Raw genomic sequence first — 23,727 nt, 5'->3', positions numbered from 1 at the left:
CTCCATCTCTGGAAAATGTATAGCCCCCCCCCCCCCCCCCCCCCTTGATATTTGTGGACAATATCAAGCCAACTCCGGAAATTACACTTTAGCTGTTTTTATTCTAGCTATTTTTTATTTTGTGCTGGAGAAATCATTCATAAATCAAGAAATTCTTAAAATAAGTCATTCTTAACTAGTAAACTCCAAAACGATATATGAAAAAAATATATACACTAAATATTCTAAAATACAAGATAAGTACTGTACTTAAAAGTGCTCTTCATGTTACACATGATCTAGATTGAAAGAAAACCACCTGAATGTAACATTAGTACTGTAACATTTCATTATACAAAGAAACCTCTAATCGTCTAACTTTGGTTCAACGAAGTTTGTTCGCAATGCTAACAGCCATTTTCATGTTCATCCATACTGCTGCTGCCACTGCTGTTGGATGGGTTTGGGGAGCCGGAGGATAGCAGGGGGTCACTACTGCCCACTGGAGACAGGGTGTTGTCCATAAGCATGTCCTCCAGCTTGGAGGAGGTCTTGTTGGGGCTGTCATAGACCCCCGGTTCCTCTTCCTCTGTGGGGCTGTCGTTGTAGCTGATGGTGCCGTTGTTGAGGTCCAGAGTAGTGGGGCGGGATATGTCAGGACTGGGGAGGTGTGAGTACAAATCAGACGTGCAGTTCCCCATCCCGGGCTCTTGTTTGATAGCTCGAGCCACCAGGTCAGCGGAATAAAGGCTGGGAGAGGGTATAACGGCGAGTCCATGAGCACGGGCTTGCATCTCAAGCTCCTGGACACAACCAGAATCAACAAATACGCACACTTTAGAATAAAAAATGCAAGAGCGCATGAAAAGTTGTGCGTGTAAACAGTAGGGATATTGTGAACCAAATGCCATGTGTCAAAATGAGGGAAATTCCTCATAATGAATTACTCAAGTGTAACTTTGGAATTTCATGCAGCTGAAGCACTGAGCATACTTTATAAGCTTTCAAAGCAATGTTACGCTTGGTGTTTTGCCATCTAACTTCAAAAAAAAAAAAAAAAAAAAGCATCTTGTCAAAGGGCATGTCGAAACATACTTCTCTGCAAAAATCTGATCATGTGACTAGCTGCCAAGGGATTTTAACCAATCGCAGTGAGTAGCTTTTGTTCATGATTTGGTTTACCTGAATACGAAGCAGGAGATGTCTGTTTGCATGTTCTAGTCTCTTTTGTCTGTTTTCCAGCTCTTTTGCTTTCTGCTGCTCTTTCTGCAGTTTCCTAATATAATCCACCGAAGCTTTCAGGATGGTCCCCTTATTCCACCTCATGTCCCTGCAAAAACCAGAGCCAGATGGTTAAGCTGGCATTTGGCATCTGTGCTGAATATATAAATACAGAATATACGTAATTGTAAACCAAAATTTATTTTAATTTTAATATTAATTTTTGAGACTTACGGATCATTTGACTTGGGAATTAATGTCCCCAGCTCCTTAATTCTATCATTTATATTAAAACGTCTTCTTCTTTCAACTGCATGGATAGAAGAACCAATAAAGATATGGTCAAACATTATTATCATCATTATTATTATTAATATTATTGTATACTTAAAATTTAAAATGTACAAAAATAAATTATATGACAGACATTTCAGCACATATTTCAGATGTTCTGGCATACAAAGTGATAATCAGACTCACTGAGGTTATGGTTGTCCTTCTTTTGTCTCTCTTTTGCCAAGGCTCTGACCTCTGCTTCTGAAACGCACGATTATATTACTGAACATGATTATATAACTGAAACAACTTCAGAATTATCTGAGTTGACTTCATTTTCTTCCCTAGTGTGCCAATGTATTCTAACGTTTTGCTGTTCACTAGAAATTCTTAAATGTAGAAAAATGTCTGTATTTTAAAACTAAAAACTTCAAGTTTAAATGTGTGTGTGTGTATCATGTTTTACAAGTGTCCATATTGTGTGCAATTACTGTCTTGATTAAGTACACGGGCGATTTTTAACACGCCAACTGTGTATTTTGTTTAAAAATGTTTTTTCTTAACTTAATATGTATGTAAATGTAATTTCAAATGTAAACCTTGTTGACACTCATGTTAGTTTATCAAATAATACGTTCTAAATATTAATGTACAGTCTCTGGATAAAAAACAACTCTTTATTCATGCTTAGAGCCTTCAGAGGCCGAAGAATGGAAAACATACCTACTGGAAAGCCTTCAGGCCTTTGATAATTGTCAAACTTGCCACATGGTCCTTGATTGTCCATTATGTGCATCATGCCAGGTGCTGGGGTAACTATTTAATACAATATATCTTTCATTGATATTGTGCATTCGAAACTGCACACAATATGGATACTTCCATTCCTAAGCATGGTGAGCTTTGAAATGGTAACTAAAAATTATTATTAATTCTAATGATAGATAAGACAATGTGAATATACCGGATAATTCCCTTTTGACAGACGGTAGGTTAGAGCAGGAGTTGTTAATGGTAACCCCAGCTGAAGGAAGAGCATGATTGTTGTACATGTCCAACAGGTTTGCAGAAACTGGAATCTGAAAAATTATAACCAAAAAGATTTCAGTGCTGACTGTTCAGGTGATTATATGAATCTTAAATAAAACTGTTCATGATACTACAATCCTGAACATATTGTAGGGCTGTTACCGCATTAGTCATTTGAAGTCCTGCATCCATGAACCCAAGAATATCATCATTGTAGCTCGATTCCAAACTTATGATGTCTTCAATTACGTCATCCATCTGTTCCAATTCAAATATTATACAAACAAGAGCACAATGTGTTTACATCACCTTGTAATTAGTGCTTCAATCCCAAAGTATTAATTAAATCTATGTTAGTAAGAAAGTCATAATGGCTAATAGAAATGCTAAATTAATATGATAATGTGGACAATGAAAGATGATCATACTCTACATACATGAGTAATTTCTTAGAACTTTTGTGCTTTTTTTTCCCAGCTGACACCTTTTACTTTCCTAGAAACCCTTGCAGCACTCACATACAGAAGTTCAAACGTTCTACTATGGCATCAATCACTCATAGACAGAGAAATAATGAGAAACTATTTAGTCGTGCAACTTAGATAACTTGCTTTTTTGAGGTCTAACAGGCCCCAGCATGCAGTTACTTAATACTCATAACAATTTTCAACCTTGATAGAATGATGTGCACCACCGTTCATAAGTTTAGGGTCAGTTATATATATATATATATATATATATAAAAGAAATTAATACTTTAATTCAGCTTGGACACATTAAATTAATCAAAGTGAAGGTAAAGACATTTATAATTTTACAAAAGAATTCCATTTAAAATAAATGATGTTCTTTTGTTCTTTCTATTCATCAAAGAATCCTGAAAAAATGATGGTATTCACAAACGTATTAAGCAGCACTACTGTTTTTAACTTCATTTTTTTTTTTTTTTTTTTTGATAATAATAAGAAATGTTTCTTGAGCACCAAATCAGCATATTAGAATGATTTCTGAAGGATCATGTGACATTGAAGACTAGAGTAATGATTCCTTTGTCATCACAGGAATAAATTACATTTTAAAATATATTAAAATAGAAAACAGCTATTTTAAATAGTAAATCTGTTTCAAAATATTAGAGTGTTTACTATTTTGATCAAATAAATGCAAAACAATTGCAAAAAAACTTCTTTAAAAAAACCTTAAAAATCTTACTGACCCCAAAGTGTTAAAAGGTGAGCAATATGATGAATAAGATGAACAAAATCTAAAGCTTCATGGGATTCTTGTTTACCTTTACCCTTTTGCCTTATTTGTCTATGGACATTATTCACACATATTATTAGGAAACGCACCACATTTTGACACCATACTCTACTTTGGCAAAATATAATCTCTGAGAATCTGATTGTCAATGTCAATCACATCTCTGAGAATTTGATTGACAGCTTTTGCATCTACCTCTTTCTCACAGTTGAGGGTGAGAAGGGCCATAGGGCTATTAGGAGCGCTGGCTCCTGGTCCAGGGGGCATGCCGTGTTCTGTGGGCTGGCTGGGGCCGGGCCCTGTGCTGGCCTGTGGGCTTAGCTTGGCTCCCAGCGCACTGGACAGGTAATGCTTCACCTGCTGCCTCTGGGTCTGCTGGATGTGGTATTTTGAGGGGCTCTCCAGGTGGGTCTGCACCTGAGTCACAAACAGAGAAGTGATGCCAATATAGTCAGACAGATACATACTAATACTGTATGTATATCTGTGCATTCATTTCTTCATTTCTATTCTGCAAAGATAGTAGTTTTTTATATATGTATTTAGACAAATAAGCAATTTAAGGCTTAAATTTTGAACATACTACAAACTAAATCCATTGCGTACATTTTATAATTTCTCTGTGTATAAATATTGCAAGCATACTTAAAGAAGACAAAAGCACAGAATTGTTTGAGTCTGAGAAAGTAAATTTAAGGAAAACACTAGTCTAAACAATTAAACAGACCAATCAATGCTGCAATATGTTAAAACATAATATAAACTATTTCTCTTCTAGGTCAATAAACTCAAAGTCTCATCTCACCTGGTAATGACTGTACTCTAGCATCTCCAACATATTAAACAGGACTAATTGTTAGCTTAAAAAAATATTCCCTTTGTGGATTCAGTTTGTGATGTGCAAGAACTGACCAGTCGTCTTGGCCAGTTGAAGATATCAATGCCAAAGAAAGAGTGAAAATGTATTTAAGGAGATGGGAGGAGGATTGCTGTTCTCATATTGTTTTTTTTTTGTGTTGTTTTTTTACCCAAACGATGAATTTATGCTTTTATAAAGTTCATTTGACGTCATCAGTTCAATTCCACAAAAGGCTCTTTGAGATGATGGGTTACTAGTGTCTAAACTGAAACTGGCTTACGGCTAACTAACGTTTCATCTTTAGTTCCACTCATTCTGCATAAAACATTGTTTGTTCTCAGCATCCGGCATACAATCACAACCACTGTTAGTCTAAAAACAAGACAGTTTAAGATGGAGTTATCTCTGAAATGTTGAAGGGGGAAAGAAAGGAAAGAGAACTTTGTTGCCTGATGGGCCTTTGGTAATTGCATTTTTTTTGAAAGTTGAAATATTGTGCACACGTATGTACGTGCGCACAAACAAACTCACAGATGTACAATTCATATCCGATTGAACCACTGGATTAGGACCTACAAAATCAATAAAAGTCTGTTATCTGCATACAAAGAGATGTTGGATTGTTATGAAAACAATAATCCTCAGCCAACCACCGCTCATAGTGCTCATACCTACTGCTTTAGTACAGCAAAAAATGATAAGAAAATAAATGTAAATATAAATGCTAACAACCATAAACAAAATGGCATGTGCATGAACCGTTTAAATATTGATCAAATCATTGTGTTTAATAATCATTTACATAATATTTTTTTGTGTAACAAACATTTTGTGTGTCTACACAAAGAACATGCAGGCATACAATACATATCCATCAATCCAAACACAAACTGAAATTGTTTATACATGTCTATGGCCTGCTCATAATAAGATCTGTAAGTGCCTCAGGTGCTTTTTCATTTAAGAATTTGAATCTGTTAAACCACAGAGCTGTTAATTGATAAATCTTGATATATAAAACATGACCAAGCTAAAATGAACAGCATATTTCTGATGGACTGTTCATTAATATCCATGACTTAGTATTCATTGCATTCACAGATGATGAGGACAAGTGTCATATTCCACATTGTTACTGTGAAAAAAAAAGTGCTTTAAAAAAAAATATAACCCCCACTTACATTACAGCTATATGAACTGACTTTTACAAAAATAGCATTGGAGGATAATTAATATTTCTGCAGTTCTATGGCTTGATCGATTCCACCAATTCCACACCAACTTAAGCCATGAAGCTCTAACTTTTGTGTGCTCAGCTTAGAGAACATTCATACTTTTGCAAGTTTTATGAAAACAAATCCTGTTAATCAAGTATACAATGACTCATTCACATTATAACACAACTACTGTATGTTACATAATATTAACATAATATATAACATTAATAACAAAATTAAGAAGTGAATATGCCCTGTTTCACAGTCCCAGACTAAAATGTATGTTTGAACTGTCTTTACTGAAAACAACTTGCACCGACATATCAGTGTCATTGTTTTGTCTCAAGATGCACACCAGTAATGTTTCTAAGGCGCATTTTAAAAAGCTTCTTAAATGTCCTAATTTATCTAAGGCCTACTTCTCGCTTAATCTAAGCCCTGTCTGCGAAATCAGGCCTTAGTGTAATTTGCAAATATTACCAACACAAACATAATGAATATTTATAATGATTGAGCATTATTAACACACGCAAGCACAATAGTATTATGGTGAACAATTGTCTATTAACTATTAATGGTTAAAACTGCCAATAAGTAAATGGCTGAATCTCATGTAGAAAACATGTCGTCCATATTATATTAACATAAAACAATATTAGAATATATAAGCAGTAGGCTATTACAAGAATGTTACAATGGAAATCTTAATTGTCCTAAAAATAATACTGTTTATGCGAAAGTATAATTTGTTTATTTTGTTTGATTTTTGGCTGAAATATAATCCAGACATGTTCTGGACAGGAAAAAAAAGAAAAAGAAAATAGCACTGGACCTTCGACTTGACTTCCTTTTTTCTAAGTGCTTTCACAACACTCCTCCCCCTTCTAAATGTTTTCATAGTCCTTTAGATGTCTTAAAAAGCTAAATTGTTCTTTAGAAGTCAAACAGAGGGGTGATTCAAACATCCCTGTGATGAAGACCTCACATTAGCACAGTCCCGGCGCCAGGACACGCTTTGGGGGGCTTTTTTTTTTTATATTTCTCAGGGCTAGTGTTTGAAATCACGTTTCATGGGTGGGGGGTTTGAGATCCCCCTTGACGCTCTGAGATCTACAAAGAATCCAACACTGCTCTCAAAAACTATAGACTTAATGCACTTAACCAGTCAGATTACACCGATTCTGATTATGAACAAGGCTGTTTTCAGGGGGAGACAACTAGGAATGTTGTCCAAGGCCTTGTGATGATCCTCTATGGTACAACCTGGACCTAGTTTAGAGGAGGCCCACCAATTAAAAACTGTTCCGGCCCTGTAAATTTTACCATCCATCCTGATTATGACTCATTTCAGCATTTCAGACTATTTAACTTAAAGGGTTAGTTCACCCAAAAATTAAAATTCTGTCATTAATTACTCACCCTCATGTCATTCCAAACCTGTAAGACTTTCGTTCATCTTCAGAAAACAAATGAAGATCTTCATGATGAAATCTGAGCACGCAACTACCACGTTGCCACCTCAAAACAGTTAAAGAGATCATAAAACTAGTCCATATGCATTGGGTGGTTTAGTCCAAATTTTTTGAAGAGACTTGATTGCTTTATATGATGAAAAGATTGAATTTAGGCTTTTATTCACATATAAACATTGATCAGTGAACATAAACAGAAGCTCCGCCGAACCTACTTGATGCACGAGAACAAACCTCTTGCAGAAGCTCAAACGTGCTGCGAAACACACGAGAATGAACCTCATTGGTTCTCGCATGTCAAGCAAACATGCTTAAGCTTCCGTTTACCACAACTGATGTGTGAGTTGATGAATGTTTATATGCGAATAAAAGCCTAAATCCAATCTGTTCATCATATAAAGCAATCATAAAATTAGTTTAGTTATTAGTGTCAAAGTGTCATTGTCAATAGAGAGACAGAAACCTCTCGGATTTCATCAAAAATATCTCATTTGTATTCCAAAGATGAAAGAGGGTCTTATGGGTGTGGAACGACATGATGGTGAGTAATTAATGACAGAATTTTCATTTTTGGGTGAAATAACCCTTTAAGGCATGCTTTCAAATCATACAAACATAGAAAATTAACAAGCTGCATGATTTATTACAGATTTTAAAGTATTGATATTCTGTACACAATGACACCACGAGACACAAACATGCTTAACACTGAAAATTCCCTTCTGGTAAAGTATAGGGACAGTATTTGTCACCACAATGTGGTGATTGTTTTTCAGAATCCCTACAGCAAAGGAAATAATTCCTGGACTTTTATGGATGTATAGATTAAAACAGATTGTGGGCATATGCAAAACATGTACAAGTGGAAATAGTCAGTACTTTCATAATATTACATGCCATTTTGTTATATTTTGTTGTCAGCGAAGTACCAAATAAATCAATGAATTTATATATGCATTCCTATTTAAAGGCAGCCACACATCATAAAGTGTGTCACGCATGGACTCCGTGGACAAAAGTGTGCTCTGGAAAATAAAAACTTTAGTCAGAACATATAAGAACGCTCTTCTTTTTCTTATAAGGGAAAGTCTTTGTGCTTTTCTTTACTCTCACTTGTATTCTTTCCTCCTTTGGCTCAAAACCTTTGGGTTCGATAAAGAGTTCCTGCTGAACAGAAGCAGTATTCTCTAAATGCCTACAGCTACTGTGTCTATGGAGAGATTCATAAATTCTGAGTAGTTTTATCATCTTCCGATAGGAGAATGGAGTAAGGTGATAGCCAATAGTCAACCATGTCCTTGAGGAGTTGGTGACATTTTGTTGGTCACTCAAGGCTGCTAAAGTGGAATTTTCTTGGGTGCTGATTAGATGTTTATTAAAAGACAACAGAGACATATAGTAACAATAAAATTCATTAAATTTAATATAAACTTAATTATGATTTTATTTTTTGAAGGCAGAATGGTGTAGTTGACTAAACTAAATTAAAATGTGATTACAAATTAAAAATCCCAATATTTCAGCAGAGCTTCAAAATAAGTGAAATAAAAAAAATTAAAATAAAGCATTTTACTTGAACCAATTAGTGGACATTTTCATTATCTTTTTGCTTTTGCACTAGAACTTCAGTCTCATACTGCCAGTTTCTTCTACTACCTCTTCACCCTGCTAATCTAAATGCTCAATCAAAATGCAATGCCCCATTAAAGTCATAAAGTGTGCCAGCTCTGGTCCAGTGATCAGAAGAGGTACTGATAAAGTCGAGCTTGAAAATGACAAAAAAAAATTCTGTGGCTTTGCCAAGTCACCTCAGGGACAAGAGGTCTTGAATGTGCAAACTCTTTGAACTATCAAAGCAAAACAAAATGTTACAGCAAATGTTGCAAAGCTTGGCCTTTGACAAAATTAAAGTGTCTCACAAACAGACAACATCACTAAATACACTTGAAATACAAGCCATAATAATGCTTAAAGCAGAAATGTGGGGTAACAGGGCTTTGTAATAAGTCTTGATTTCAATCATTTTGAAGATCCATTAATAGATCATAGAGAATTTCTCTGCAAAAGGATGAGACAGTCTTCTACAACAGCAAATTAGCAGGTTATGAAACGTATAAGATGTGCAAAGTTTTGGGTAGCACCTAAAAGGTCTCCAGTGGTGTCTTAAAGGGATAGTTCACCCAAAAATGAAAATTCTGTCATCATTTACTCACCCTCACGTTGTTACAAACCTATATGAATTTCTTTCGTCTGCTGAAAACAAAAGAAGATATTTTGAAGAATATGGGCAACCAAACAGGCTCAGGGCCCCATCCACTTCCATAGTATGGAGAAAAAAAAAAAAGAAAAAAAAAAAACTATGGAAGTCAATGGGTCACATCAACTGTTTGGTTACCGACATTCTTCAAAATATCAACTTTTCTGTTCAGCAGATGAAAGAAATTCATACAGGTTTGTGACATCCATTCCCTAGCATGCACCTCTAGCGACTCTTGAGCTGTTAAACACTATGAAGAGCCTGTTAGTCTGAGTCATATGATTTGCTAAAATGGAACAGACTTGTTTGATAATCTTTTATGAATTAATGAATTAAAAAATGAAATATCAAAACACTGACGCAAGATTGCTGACCACAGCAGTAAAAATGTAATAGGCTACATACAGTGCATGGATTATCAGAGGCTATAAAATCTACATCAAGTACATATTCCAAATACACTAGTATTGTGTGCATTCTTTATTGAACACATCAAAACTAAAAGTACTGCAAACTATCTATATAATACTAGAAAGGATTATTTTCATCAATTCAAAATGTTTGATTTACCCCTGAATATGAATCATGACAATTCGGACAGTAATAAATTTAATAACTTCAATCGTTTGTCTATGAGTATACAAGTAAAGAAAATTGTTTGTAAAAGAGCTGCACACAGCCTGAAACGGCAAAAAAACTAACACCATCCATTTCACACCAAACTTTGCTGACATTAACTAATCTATAGTAAATTAGAACTTTTATGTCAACTTAAAGACCATAAAAGATCAGTTAGGAGGTCAAAGTTCAGACAACTGATGTGGCAATACTTATAAATGTTGAAAGTGGGGAGAGTAGAATTATCTAAACCACACACAAAATGTGCATGACCAAAATCCAGCTTGTTTAAGACAACAGACACTTTGTATGTATGAGAGAGCATTTGTGGAAAAGAAAATGTGTGCATTTATGACTGTGTGCAAGCTTGTACGATGCATGTGCATATACGTAAAAGAAAACGTGAGTGTGTCAAACTAACAAATACAATACCAAGTGGCATTTATTTTAAAGTTAGCATAATTTACATTATAAACAGATATAGATAGTAGATTTTACATTATAAAACAACAGATGTACTAATAAAAAAAAGTTAAAAGGTATTTAGACACTTTCTGGTTGTGTAATATGTCCATAGTTAATGATAGATCACATGTGGGAACTTTAGGAGAACCGACTTCATACATTCACACACACACACAAAAAAATCACCTTGGGACCATTTGCTTAAAAAAAAAAAAAAAAGGCATAAATAGCAAGAAAATGAAGTTAATTCTAATGAAAATTTGAACTGATCACAGATGCCACTTGCCGTGATATTTTGTTATCTAATCCATTGACATTCATACTTTTTTAAGCATGGCTTATGCGTCCAGATTCTTTTGGGGCCACTGAAAGCATGAAACAATTAATTTGCAAGTGTACTGTATCTTGCTATAAACAAAGTGTTTATTGATTTGTGTGTGTGTGTGTGTGTGTGTGTGTGTGCATGCCAACAGCCATTAAGTGATTAGGTTTAAACGCATGCCTGAGGGGTGTGAATTAGCATTTGCCCTTAGTGAACAGACATTCACATTACGCATAAAGGACCATGATGAAGACACGCAGCTCAAGAGGAGGGGTCTGAGACAAAAGAGCAGCTTTTTCTCCAGACACATTCGTGCAATGTGCTTTTGAGCCTGTGGCAAGAGGCATCAACAAAAATGTCCCAGCATCCGACCAGAATGGGCAACACTGGACGATTTACAAGGGATTACAAAAATGCACTTGCTTACATGACAGACAATACTGCTTATGTGTGCAGCTGGGCTACTGTCCCAAGTCAAGTCTGATATGAATTCATTAAAACTCTGAGACAGCCCGCTTATGACAGTTGGGGGGCCAGGGCAAAACTGAATACACAGTGTACCATAATGTGGGCGTTGAGAGCACAAATATTTGTCATGGTGTCAAAGGTCGGAAAGGCCACACAGGCCAAAAACAGAATGAATGATGACTTTATAGCCAGACACATATGGAAATAAAAGGCAATTAGTCACTCTTATGAAAGTACATAATACACTGCTTACAAATCTAAGATTATCCTCCAGATTTGCAGACAGACTCATGGCTAATAATGAGGGCAATGTCAGTTAGGAGACTCTTCATAGACAAAAATGAGCACAAACCTTGTTCTGTTTATGTTGAAATGATGGCATATTAGATCTTTTGACATCAAATTGCAGAAAAATAGATTTTTAAAATAAAATTAACTAAAATGACTAAATTGGAGAAAAATGTTGCCATATGGCAACTCTGTAACACAGTAAAAAAAATGTCAAAAACATATTCTCTAATTGAATTAAATCTCTAATGAAACTCACTCTTGTCGCTCTTGTTCTTACCTTTCCATAGAATATAGCTGTGTGCATTTGTTTGGAACACATGACAATTGTGAAAAACATGCATAAATACAATTATATTATTATAAACACTTCCAAAAAACAAAAAAACAAAAACAAATACTTGAAATAACATGACTGATACCACTATCTTACAAAGCCAAATAGAAAATACATTATTGCAATTCCACTGTGGTACATAATTATAATTTTTCAATATATATGTTAGAATGTTGATTTTTGAATGATATCATCAATTTAACTTACCAAAGATATAGTGTTATTAACCAAATATTCTTAAAACAGCATATTATTGGCTTCTTTAAAGAACAATGCAATATGTTGTAGTTTTTTTTATTTTATTTTTTATGTATATCTAGCAATTAAAAAAAATGTTTCTATATATTCAGTAGCATAATGGATTAAGTAAAGCTATTTTATGAATTCTTATCTAACGTTCACCTCTCCATTAAAATGTTATTTCAGTATATGATCCTGTCATATTCATTTGTCTATGATGAATAGCTGTATACACTCAATTTTACAAATGCATTAATGTATGTTAACACAATATGACTAACAATAGACTACAAAATGTCATAAACTACACAGGAAAATTAAAACAACATTTTGAATGGTACACATTTCCTAATTAAAAGGCAAAATATCTCAAAAAGCAATCTCAATATAGGGGTGGGCAATATGGCAAAAATATCATATCACAATTTTTTTCAGACAGAATCCATGATCTACATAATTCTTTTTAATGTTGGTTTTAAAACTATTTTGCAAGTCACTGAGCTGTACAGCCAAACTAATTTCCCTATTTTAAATTTAGCCTTACAAGGTAACAAAATAAAAAAAGAATAAAAAAGTGTGAAATGTAACCAAACAGATAATGAACCCATTGACTTCCATAGTGTTTTTTTTTTTTTTACTTTGGAAGTCATTGGGGTCCATCAACTGTTTGGTTACCCATATTCTTCAAAATATATTCTTGTGTGTTCAGCAGAATAAAGAAATTCATACAGATTTGAAACAATTTGAGGGTGAGTAAATGATGACTTTTTTTTTTTTTTTTGGGTGAACTATTCCTTTAAGCTGTCTGACAGGATTTTAGTGTTTGCGCGCTTCAGGTGTACACGCTCAGAAAAGCGTATGTCAGAACAGTGTGGGAATAAAAAGTTTAACTGGCAAGGCTTTAAAATGAACGCAAGTAATAAACTTTTCTTGATTGTAAAGTACTGTAATGTCACGTGAACGTAACCCTACCGCTGCGTTGTGATGTGAATGTACGTCGCATAGAGAACATTAGGACTGGGGCACCAGAACTGCAACTGATACAATGTGCTCTGCAGCACGATACTACAGTCTCTAATCAAAGGCAGATTATGGAGACATTTTAATCGTTCATGATCTAAAATCGTGATAACACACACCCCTATCTTTGACTAAGCCTATGTGCTGAAGGTTTTATATTATGAAATGTCCTGTGCATGCGACAACAAATTTGCAAATGTCGTCAACTGTTCAATATTGCTTCATTACAAACCCAAAACCTTCGAACGAACAATTGATTGTTGAACGAACTCTGTAAACCTGCCAGCAAACCAATACATACTAATTCTCAGAAACAGGCCAGGCCCTTTTTTCACAGAACAAAAGCTCTTTTTCTGCCATCTAGGTTTTGACAGAGTACAGTGCCTCGAGCCTCATCATCTCTAGGAGCTGATAAACAAAGCCGGAGTTGTGTATGCACACGGACAGAGTCCTGAAGCATCGCAGTTTGAAAGGTCACTCCAACCACCAACGAGCCAAGTAGACAACGGCAAGCCATTCGCACGTGGAGCTGAAATCTGATGGTATTTCAAGTCATCTGTTTTTGGAAAACATTTGCGGGGCTGTCTTACTGAAGCAATAATTACAATGGTAGCATGCAACAAGCTTTCATGCATTTTATTCAGTCACGTGAAGATATGAGAACGGATCATTGTGTCCAAAAGCAAAATGGTGGTCTTGCTGAGAATTTTTCTTTCTTGCCTCTTTTGAAGCAAATGAAGTTATCTAGCACTTTTTGAGCACCAATAAAAAAATAGAGGCTTTAGTTTCCGTATTGCAGTAAGCCTTTATAATGAAATTAACTTAGCAGAAAAAAATTCAAAGTTTCAAAGTGAATTGTAAGCTTTTATTTCCACGTTGTTGATCATGACATTAAACCCTGTAGACAGGATCCTGTCCTATCACCATTTCAAAGCAGTCTGATTTTTTTCCCCCTCCTAAATAATTTGAAGAATGGGAACGGCAGCCCTAATTATGAGCATTCTTGCTTGAATTAGCGCCGAGTATGTGTGTGGCAGAACTGTGTTTGCCTTTGTCTTCATATCTGAGCTGATTCTTTGCTTATTTCTGGTGGGGTCAGAGGTACTTCAGCTAATTAAGGGTTCACTCAATCTTTGGTCAAACCCATCTGGGCTTAATGATTTCACTTTTCTGCTTCGGCAGGCTCTGCCTGGTACCTCACAAAAAAGTCTGTCTGCCTTGTGGAGACATGGACTAATATATTGCCTACAAAAGAGCTTAATCTGCTGTAACACTCTTACCAAACATTATTACTATATTTAAGTGTACTGTGTGTGCTTGTGTGTGCGCCTATACTTAACCATATTTTGGGGAAAACATTTGTACCCAGAAATCTCACAAAAACCTTCTTTTTTTGTTAAAAAAAATACAATACAATAAATAATGTTATGTAAATAGTTTACAAGTTTGTAAATGTCCCCACAAAGATGGCAAAATCCAAAATCTTTGTCTTTGTGGGGACATTTTTTGGCTCCCATGATGAAAATGGCTTATAAATCGTATTAAGTAATGTTTTTTGAAAATGTAAAAATGCAGAAAGTTTTCTGTGATGGGTAGGTTTAAGGGTAGATTTAGTGTTAGGGGATAGAATAAACAGTTTGTACAGTATAAAAATCATTATGTCTATGTAATGTCCCCATAACACATAAAAACCCAAAGTGCGTGTGTATAAATATATCATATGTAACAGTAATAATAAATAAGTATTTTATAAACAATAATAAATAATTATATCTTGGGTCCAAGATTAAATTCCTGGTTGTCCCCACTAGACGTCCGATGAACGTGATTTCACCAAGTACAACATGTTCCTGGATCAACATCTTTGTTGATCCTGGAACAACATTTCAATCAACCAATCAGATTTAAGAGACAAGTTTAAGACCAGTGATAGGTGCTTCTAAAATCAGTGCTATTCACCTATCATTTCCCTCTGATTTTGGGTTAGGACTAAATTTTTGGATAGGAATGTTGTTCCAGGATCAGCGAAATATGTTGATCTAGGAACATGTCTTACTTGGCAAAATCAGGGTGACCTCCATGCTGGCATGTAATAGGAGTATGTTATTGAGAAAACACAAGCACACTTCTGATACTGTTAGTGTGTACTATAGTAAAGAAGTGTTTGAAAAATGTAAAAAGTCTTAAAAATATGAAGTTACTTAATACTGAAATGTAGTCATTTATGGCCTAACATCCAAAATGTGTATTGAAATTTTTAACAGCCATTCATTTTGGCATTACATATATACCATGTTTAAAATAAAAATAGTAAACTGCAACTCTACAAGTATTTTGAATTCACATTTTTCACCAACTCAGAATGGATGGCACCTGCTTTTACTTAATAAATTTACTTAATGAAGTAAAAATCTAGTACCGCAAAATGTGTCATTGACAAAATATTACACAATTACTGTAGTATATTCTCTACAAATTTACATACAAATGTAAAAATTCCTTACCAGATCCTTTTAGCTAGTTCCTTTCTGCCAGAAGGGTCATTTTTGCCGCCAGTGAAACCACTTTGTGTCCCTGAGATTCGCACTATCCCCTTGTGTAGTCCACTCAGACCAAACTAGAAATCAAAGCTATGAAAATACGTCAGTGTAGTGGAGCAAATAGGATTAAACATTTTGAACACCAAAAGTCTGGAAACGCAGCACAAATTAGGGGAGGAATTCACTGAGTACAGATAATCCCCCTTATGGATTTAACACAGTTTAGTCTTTAAAACCAGTATTCTTTAGCCGAAGACAGAGTCCATGGAATTTTCTCTGAAGGCTAAGATCCTACAAATGGGATCATCATTGAATATCCAGTGGAATATAGCACCATTGTATCTCAAAGATCAAGACAGCTGGGACAGCTTTTTGGGAGTTATATTACATTCATGTCAAAAAATGAACAATTTCACAGGACATTAATTTAACAGTCACACTTGTACAATAGTCAAAATAGTCCTTAGAAGGCTTCACCTTCAGTGCTTCAATGGTAAGTCCATTGTCCAGTCCAGTGTTGGGATTTATCTGGTAGAGGGCGCTCAAACATGAAGTTCCTCAGTGCACCTGATGGTCTGGTTCTTGTTTCTTCTCAAGAATCTTTCCCTGGCATCATATAAAGCTGGCGATGAGTACGCATAATGGTTTGAATGCACAATGAAAGTGAAACACATGAATACCAGTGCACCTGGCACAGAAACACATGATTTCTAGAACTTTTAGAATGATTATGTCAATGACAAAAGGAAACAATCGGGAAAATATGACAAAAGTAATGCTAAAGCATCCACAAGAAAGAAGCAAGAGGAAGTGAGATGCAGACAAGTTACAGAGTAGGAAAATCCAAGTGTTGAGAGTTTTTTGGTGAACTAAAACAAATACAGTGGCTTAAAACAACTCTGATGTAACATAAGATGCACATAATTAGAAGCAAAGTTTACATTAGTGCATAACATGTGCTTGTGACCTCTCAATTTAGAGTTAAATGCCCAGGAATTGATTGATCAGTGCTGTCTAGATTTATGATTTTCAGTCCAAACAAAATTCTAAGATTATACAAATTTAAACAAGACAGTTTAAATCTAAAAGCCCTAATTAAATTATATAAACATACATCCATCAAAGTGGAGTCATGAAACAGTATTTTTAACTGAAATATAAATTGATTTTAACAGTCGTCTAACAGTCTTAAACTTGGATGGACAACATAAAGCATAAAATAAAATTCCAACAATTCAAGTCTGAATGTTTCGAAAAGTTTGATAACGTTGAAGAAATGATCTAACATTAATGAAGGGGCAACATACATAAAGAAATAGAGACTAAATGGCACTTATCTAATTGTAAACAATTTTTTTTTTTTATGTACAAACTTATTTACATGCAAAACACATAAAAACTTATTTAACTTAACTTATTTAACTGAGGTCACACGCAGCAAAAGCATTTGGATGCTTAGGCAATAGGTTATGAAAACCAATGGAACCTGTTCAAACAACGTACTTGCATCACATCTAGCTGTACTGTACAAAACGCCATGTTTTAAGGGAAAAGCTCAGGAGTGGAAAATTCCAGTAGTGGTTTTTCTGAGCACTCTCTGTCAAAACATATCTCTGTGTTTGTGATGAGTATGAAACAGGAAGGATGGAGCATGACATGTGTTTCCAGACTTTAAATGAAGCTTAAAATGTGCCCATTTCTGTAACAGGTTGCTGCATGTTCTTTCTCCTCCCTAAATATTACAAAGCCAGACATTGGCATGGCACCAGTGAAAGCTGTATTAGAGGAATGCTGTAGTGTAAAAACAACTGAAATCTTAAGTTTAGATGCAGATTAAAGTAATGATCATTGTACTTTTGCAACCACTTTGAATAACTAAAATTCAAAACATAACATACAGTATTTACACAAAACATATTTAAAACATGAATTCACAAAATGACCATGGTTTATGAATGTTGTGATTTTGTGCTGTTTTTAACTTTCAACTATTTCTAGCGGATTTGAACATTACAAAACGTTTGTTGGTGCAACCTTATCTACCAGTAATTAGTTAAGTTGGCTCTATCTATCCATCCATCCATCCATCCATCCAAAACTACTTTAAATTTCTTCAAACTGAAAACCTTCAAACTTCAAGCTTTTTCAAACTTTCTGGTCAGGCTTTCTCAAGCCCACTTTAAAGTTTGTCTTGATTAACTTTTTTATCTAGTTAAACATGAAGTACAATTTTTCACAAAATTATATATTCTAAAACTGCTCTTTGTAATTTTAACAGAAAAACAATGTCAAAATGCTACAGTAAAAAACAGTTAATTGGTTAACTGTAAGTTAGCTTACCATATAAAGTGAAAAATAATATTACATTTCACATAAAAACAAAAACATTTCACTGAACAATGAACAAAACATTTTACTGAACAATACTGTTTTGGAAAGTAAATATTTCATATTCAACAAGATACTACATGTACCTATACAGTAAAATATTGTTCTATCTTTTTTTTTTTTTCTTTCTGGTGACTCTAAATGAAAAATAAGATCATTTATAGTAAAAAAACAGTAAAAAAACCTTGAGTGAGTATGAGGCATCATGTTTGTTTTTTATTTGATTTTAATACTAATCTTATTTTTGTAATCAGTTATGAACTATAAAACATGCAGGACCAAATTCCAACCCATAATGCCAGTAACTTTGTCATCATACTTTTTTACACTAAATTTCTAGAATTACAGCTGTCAGTTTTTACCGTAAATTTAACAGAATTTCTCGCTGCAAAAAAAATCTTCATAAAGCTACTGACATGTAAACTCAAAGTGACAAGTAATGATAATAACCCATGTATGATATGAACACTTCTTCACTTTTCTTACATGAGTAATGAATGCATCTCTCTTGAGGGCTGTAAGGAACATGCCTCATCAGCAATCCAACCCAATGCCAAAATCCATAACACTGTTACAAAACCTTCACTCATCCAGAGAGACAGAGATAGCACAGAAACACCTTAAAAACATGTGAGCTACTGGGGCTATTGGGTTCAGATATGTTATAAACAGCCTCCAGGTAAATACCTCTCAAATGAAACAGTGCCTTTTCAAGCTGAGGAGAGCAGCGCTCCCAAGCTGCACGCTACTTGCACAATCGCCTCAAAGAGAGATCATGTCAATCAAAACTGTGGACTTACATTGCTTGAGACTTTGCAATAATCTCAGCTAGCGTCAGTGTTTGGCTTAAAGCTAGGGTGTTTCTCTAAAACTGCTCAAAATTACTACCAAGAATTTAAAATAAATGAACACATTGTAAAGCTTTACAATAAGTCCAATTAGTTTATGTTATTAGTTCCAATTAGTTAACGTTACTTACTGCATTAACTAAAATTAACGTTTAAAGCATTTATTAATCTTATTAAATGTTAGTTAATAAAAATACAACTGTACAACTGTTCACTGTTAGTTTATGTCAGCTCAGGGTCCATTTAATAATTTTAACAGATACAACTTTTAATCTATTAGTAAATATCGGAATTAAGATTAATAAATGCTTCAGAATTATTTTTTATTGTTAGTTAGTTAACTAATGTAGTTAACAAATGGAATCTTACTGACCAAGAACGATAACTATAAACTTTTAATAATCCTTCTAACTCTATGAGAATAGGAAAGGCCACACCACAACTATAACAATAAAGACACTGAGGAACAATATCATTAAAATCACCAACGGAATCATCAATCAGAATCCACCTGACAATGACAGCCAATCAGAATCGGCACCTAAAGTAGGTGTGGACTGTGGCCCTGTCCCTAGTGGCACACTTCTATGCACTATCGGTCTTGTGGAGACTATGGGGTGTCCCATTTGTCGATTTTAGCACCCCCTTTGCAGCCGATATGTGCTCTCGATGCGCACTTTTGCTGAGCCCGCAGCAAAGGAAGACTCGTAGGAAGACCGCGAGTATTTAGGCTCCCATTTGGGACAGGGCCTGTAACACAAGCAAAATGAAGCCAAAATATCCCAGAAATAACTGTTGACATCTACGTCATTTGGAGCCTGAGACTGTGCAGTAGTGATTATTTGAAGTGTAATTGGATTTTTTCAGTTTCACTTGGTGTAGACGCTATAGTTATTGTTATACTTCTCTTTAGTCACCTTTATTTGAATAACGCTTTATACATTACAGATTGTTTCAAAGTAGCTTTACAGCAATAACAGCAAAAATGCAAATTATATATTTTATGCATTTCGGGAGAAACAAGGCTCATTTCTGGGGTCAGTTCTCCTCTGACCAACAAACAAACAAACACAGTGTTTATGATTTAGGCTGCATCACAAGTCAGAATTCAGATCGGGATGGTAGCATTCAGACATTCATCCACTTCCTTTTGCTTATAGTTATCATTCTTGATATGAATGGCCCTTTATCTTTTTTCTATTCTGGTTCTGCATTGCAAAATCACTCCAACATGTGGCTGGAATGTGGTATTTCCGTTCACACAACTGATGCACTGCAAACTAAATGCAAGTCATCTTTAGAGTGCATTTTGGAAATTTAGAAAGCCAAAAATTGCAAAGAACACATTGCATCTTCTCTGCCACCCACAGTAGTCTGACACCCAGAAGCAAGAATCTTCAAATGTAAAATTTATATAAACAGACAAACAACCTGTAAATGCTAATAATATAATAAAATACTCCAAGTGGCAAGAATTGTATCAAAATCCATACTTGATTGTGCAATACATTTTGGAAAACTTAAATTGTTAAAACTGATTTTTCCATCTTCAGCTTTTGACAGTTCTGGGGTACACATTATAAACTATTATACTGCAATTTTATAACTAATTTTTGCTTTTAGGGAAGAGGAAAGGAAGGGATATTTGCATGTTAGAGGGTTATTGTAGCAAACACTGAATTGCAGTTACTACTTACTATTGGAATAATAATTTTCCTGTCTACCTATCTGAGATGGTGTGTACCTAACTACAGAATAAAATGAGGTTTTCAAACTAATTTTTGGTTCTGATTTAAAGATGTTTATATTTGCTACCTAATGTGATAAATCTTGCACAGGAAATCACTTACTTGAACATAATACTGTATATATAGCTGCCCTTTAGCATGTTCAGCAGATGGCCACCTGCTCCACATCCATACCCCATCATCTCCAATCTTCCACAGTAGTCAGAGTGACATGAAATGGTTCTATCTACAAAGAACAGTCAATATGAGCATGAATGGACAGAAATAAACAAAACAACAACAAAAAATGTAATTATTGGAGGAATTTATTATTTTACTTTGAGCTCATATGGAAACTCACACAATCACATTACTGAGGTGGGGAAATTCTTTGTAAAGGAACTGTTGATAGTTTTCTGCTACTAAATACTGTATAACAGAGCACAGACTGACAAAATACAGGGAAAGGTAATTCAAATATATCAGGAAAAACTTTCATTCCAATCTTTTATGATAGAGACAGACTCACACTTCATCTCATGGTGGACCACCACGTGGATTATGGTGATGATTTGAGCATCCAAGAAGAGTAAGATTTTGAAAGATGGAGATGGAAAATTACTATTTCTCTTCCTCAAAACAACCATTTTGTTGTTGTTGTTGTTGTTATAATCAGATGTTATGTGGCACACTTGGGTCTTTTCCCATGATAAAACGGTCCAGCTTCATGAAGGCCTAAAGGTCTTAGCTGACAAAAGCTACGACAAACAAACACTGGAATGCTAGTATATGCGTTTAATCTTTTAATTTAATATATGCAATGTCGTCTTTCGTTATTTAGATAATAAATCAGACTAAAACAATTGTGGTTAGCTTGATAACAAACTTGCCTTGAGACAATTATGTCCGTGATGCTCTTCTGTCATTGAAAACATTTATAACTACACAGCAAAAACAACTTCTAAAACCCACAAGAATTCAAAAACGCATTTGCCGTGGCTCAAGGTAATGATGTGTCAAGGTTATAGTGCGCATGCGTGCGTGTTGTACGTTGGCATAAAAAAAAAATTATCTTTAGTTGTTTAAATATTTTTCTGGTAATGCATTCGTTCTACAACCCAAAACAAATGTATGTTGAAGAACAGACAACCGCAAGTTTATAATTAATTAACAATAACATTGCAGTTTCTAAACTGACACAACATAAAAAAAAAAAAAAAAAAAAGTCCCTTTCAGTCGTTTTGAATGTTTCATCAGTAGATGGTGCTAAACATTTCTGCCTAACCAGTCAGTAATGTTTTATCCACTAGATGGCAGTAAACAATAGCTTATTATGAGGAAATGGGAGCAGAGAGCTATTGTGGTTGCACAGGTCATTTTATTCTCTTAATTTAGGCTAGGGGTCCAGAATACAATTTGTGAATTTCTACATTAATGAACCAAACATAGTCTTTCACCCTATTTCATCCTTTTCAATGGTCTTTGTTTAACAAATTAATACTGAGAAATCATGAACATATTTGGTGAACGAAGTATTTCTAAAGGCATCAAGAAAAGAAAATAAGTAGGCTAGCCTATTTATTTTATTTTATTTGACAATATAATAATAACAGTAACATAACAAATCCAAAAGAGAGGTGGGGATTTTTTTTCCTATGTAAATTATATGTGAAACCAATGCCTGCAAAGTCCATCATGTTATAATGTATTTTCCACATACATTTTTTTTTTCATTTTCCTGCCACACTATGCCTATTGTTACTTTTTTTCTTCTTCTTCTTCTTCTTTTTTTTTTTGAGAGCTTTTCTATTGTTTTGAGCACTGACACTCCCTTCCTTCCCCATCCCTCACCCTCCCTCTTTCGAAAGTCCTCTCACTCTATTTTGCTCCCTGTGCTTTGCCAGCTTCTTGGTTTTTGCCTTTTAGGGCATAAAAAGACATTTTAAAGTGGAAAACCTACCTTTACACATACCACACCTCACATTTTTGTAGACAAAGTAAATTATAATTTACAGTAGTGTGAGGATTGGTAGCTGTAACTACACTGTGTTCCAAATTATTATGCAAGTGACATATCAGTAGGATTTCTGTACAATAAATATTCAGATTTTAGTTTTTCTAAGAAAGTGTTTGTTTGTTTGTTTATTTATCCATGTCTTTTTAGATAACTGGTATCAATCTCAGACAAAATAATTTGCCAGGTACTTAAGTAAATGGAAACTCTACTTAAAGAAGTTGTTCCACATTATTAAGCAAGTCACAGTTCTCATGCAATATGGGGAGGAAGAAAGATCCTTCTGAAGATGAAAACCATGAAATGGTGCAATGTTGTGCAAAAGGCATGAAAACAACTAATATTGTTTGAAAACTGAATGGAGATTATTGAATTATCATAAGATTTGTGAGTGATTTAGAGCACAGCAGAACAGAACAGATAAAGGCTTATTAAGGAATGTTCCTGTCAAAAAAATGAATTGTATTAAAAGGGCAGCTATAAAAAAAAAAGCCAGTGTTGAGCAGCAAACAGGTATTTGAAGCTGCTGGTGTCTCTGGAGTCTTGAGAAGCTCTCCATGCAGGCTGGCAGTTATGTGTAAAGATGTATTTCAGCCACCACTAACCAAACTTCTCAAAGAGAAACATTTACAGTGGGTGTAGAAGGCTACCGACAATTTTCACACAATATTAGTTGTTTTCATGCCTTTTGCACAACATTGCACAATTTCATGCTTTTCATCTTCAGAAAGATCTTTCTTCCTCCCCACATTGCATGAGAACTGTGACTTGCTTAATAATGTGGAACAACCTCTTTAAGTAGGGTTTCCATTTACCTAAGTACCTGGCAAATTATTTTGTCTGAGATTGACCAGTTATCTAAAAAGACATGGATAAATA

General features: G+C 34.7%; 1 protein-coding gene across 8 annotated transcripts; it reads right to left on the bottom strand.

Moving 5' to 3' along the window:
* Positions 1–42: 42 nt before the first annotated feature.
* On the bottom strand, positions 43–22,907 carry mitfa (melanocyte inducing transcription factor a). Of its 8 annotated transcripts, XM_051898063.1 has the most exons (13): positions 21,364–22,903; positions 21,196–21,282; positions 20,958–21,081; positions 16,349–16,477; positions 15,836–15,961; positions 3,964–4,185; positions 2,668–2,763; positions 2,441–2,555; positions 2,200–2,292; positions 1,681–1,737; positions 1,435–1,510; positions 1,162–1,309; positions 44–782 (listed from the first exon to the last, which is right to left on the bottom strand). In XM_051898063.1, exons 6-13 carry the CDS (start codon positions 4,033–4,035, stop codon positions 387–389), a joined length of 1,053 nt encoding a protein of 350 aa, XP_051754023.1. In that variant the 5' UTR covers positions 4,036–4,185; positions 15,836–15,961; positions 16,349–16,477; positions 20,958–21,081; positions 21,196–21,282; positions 21,364–22,903; the 3' UTR covers positions 44–386. The 8 variants fall into 8 exon arrangements, with proteins under 8 accessions (XP_051754020.1, XP_051754021.1, XP_051754023.1 ...); XM_051898062.1 differs by having other exon boundaries at positions 15,836–16,477; XM_051898064.1 differs by lacking the exon at positions 16,349–16,477.
* Positions 22,908–23,727: the final 820 nt, after the last annotated feature.

This window comes from Ctenopharyngodon idella, chromosome 6 (genome assembly GCF_019924925.1).
Source record: "Ctenopharyngodon idella isolate HZGC_01 chromosome 6, HZGC01, whole genome shotgun sequence".
Lineage (NCBI taxonomy): Eukaryota > Metazoa > Chordata > Actinopteri > Cypriniformes > Xenocyprididae > Ctenopharyngodon > Ctenopharyngodon idella.
This window is presented reverse-complemented; position numbering and strand designations above follow the sequence as displayed.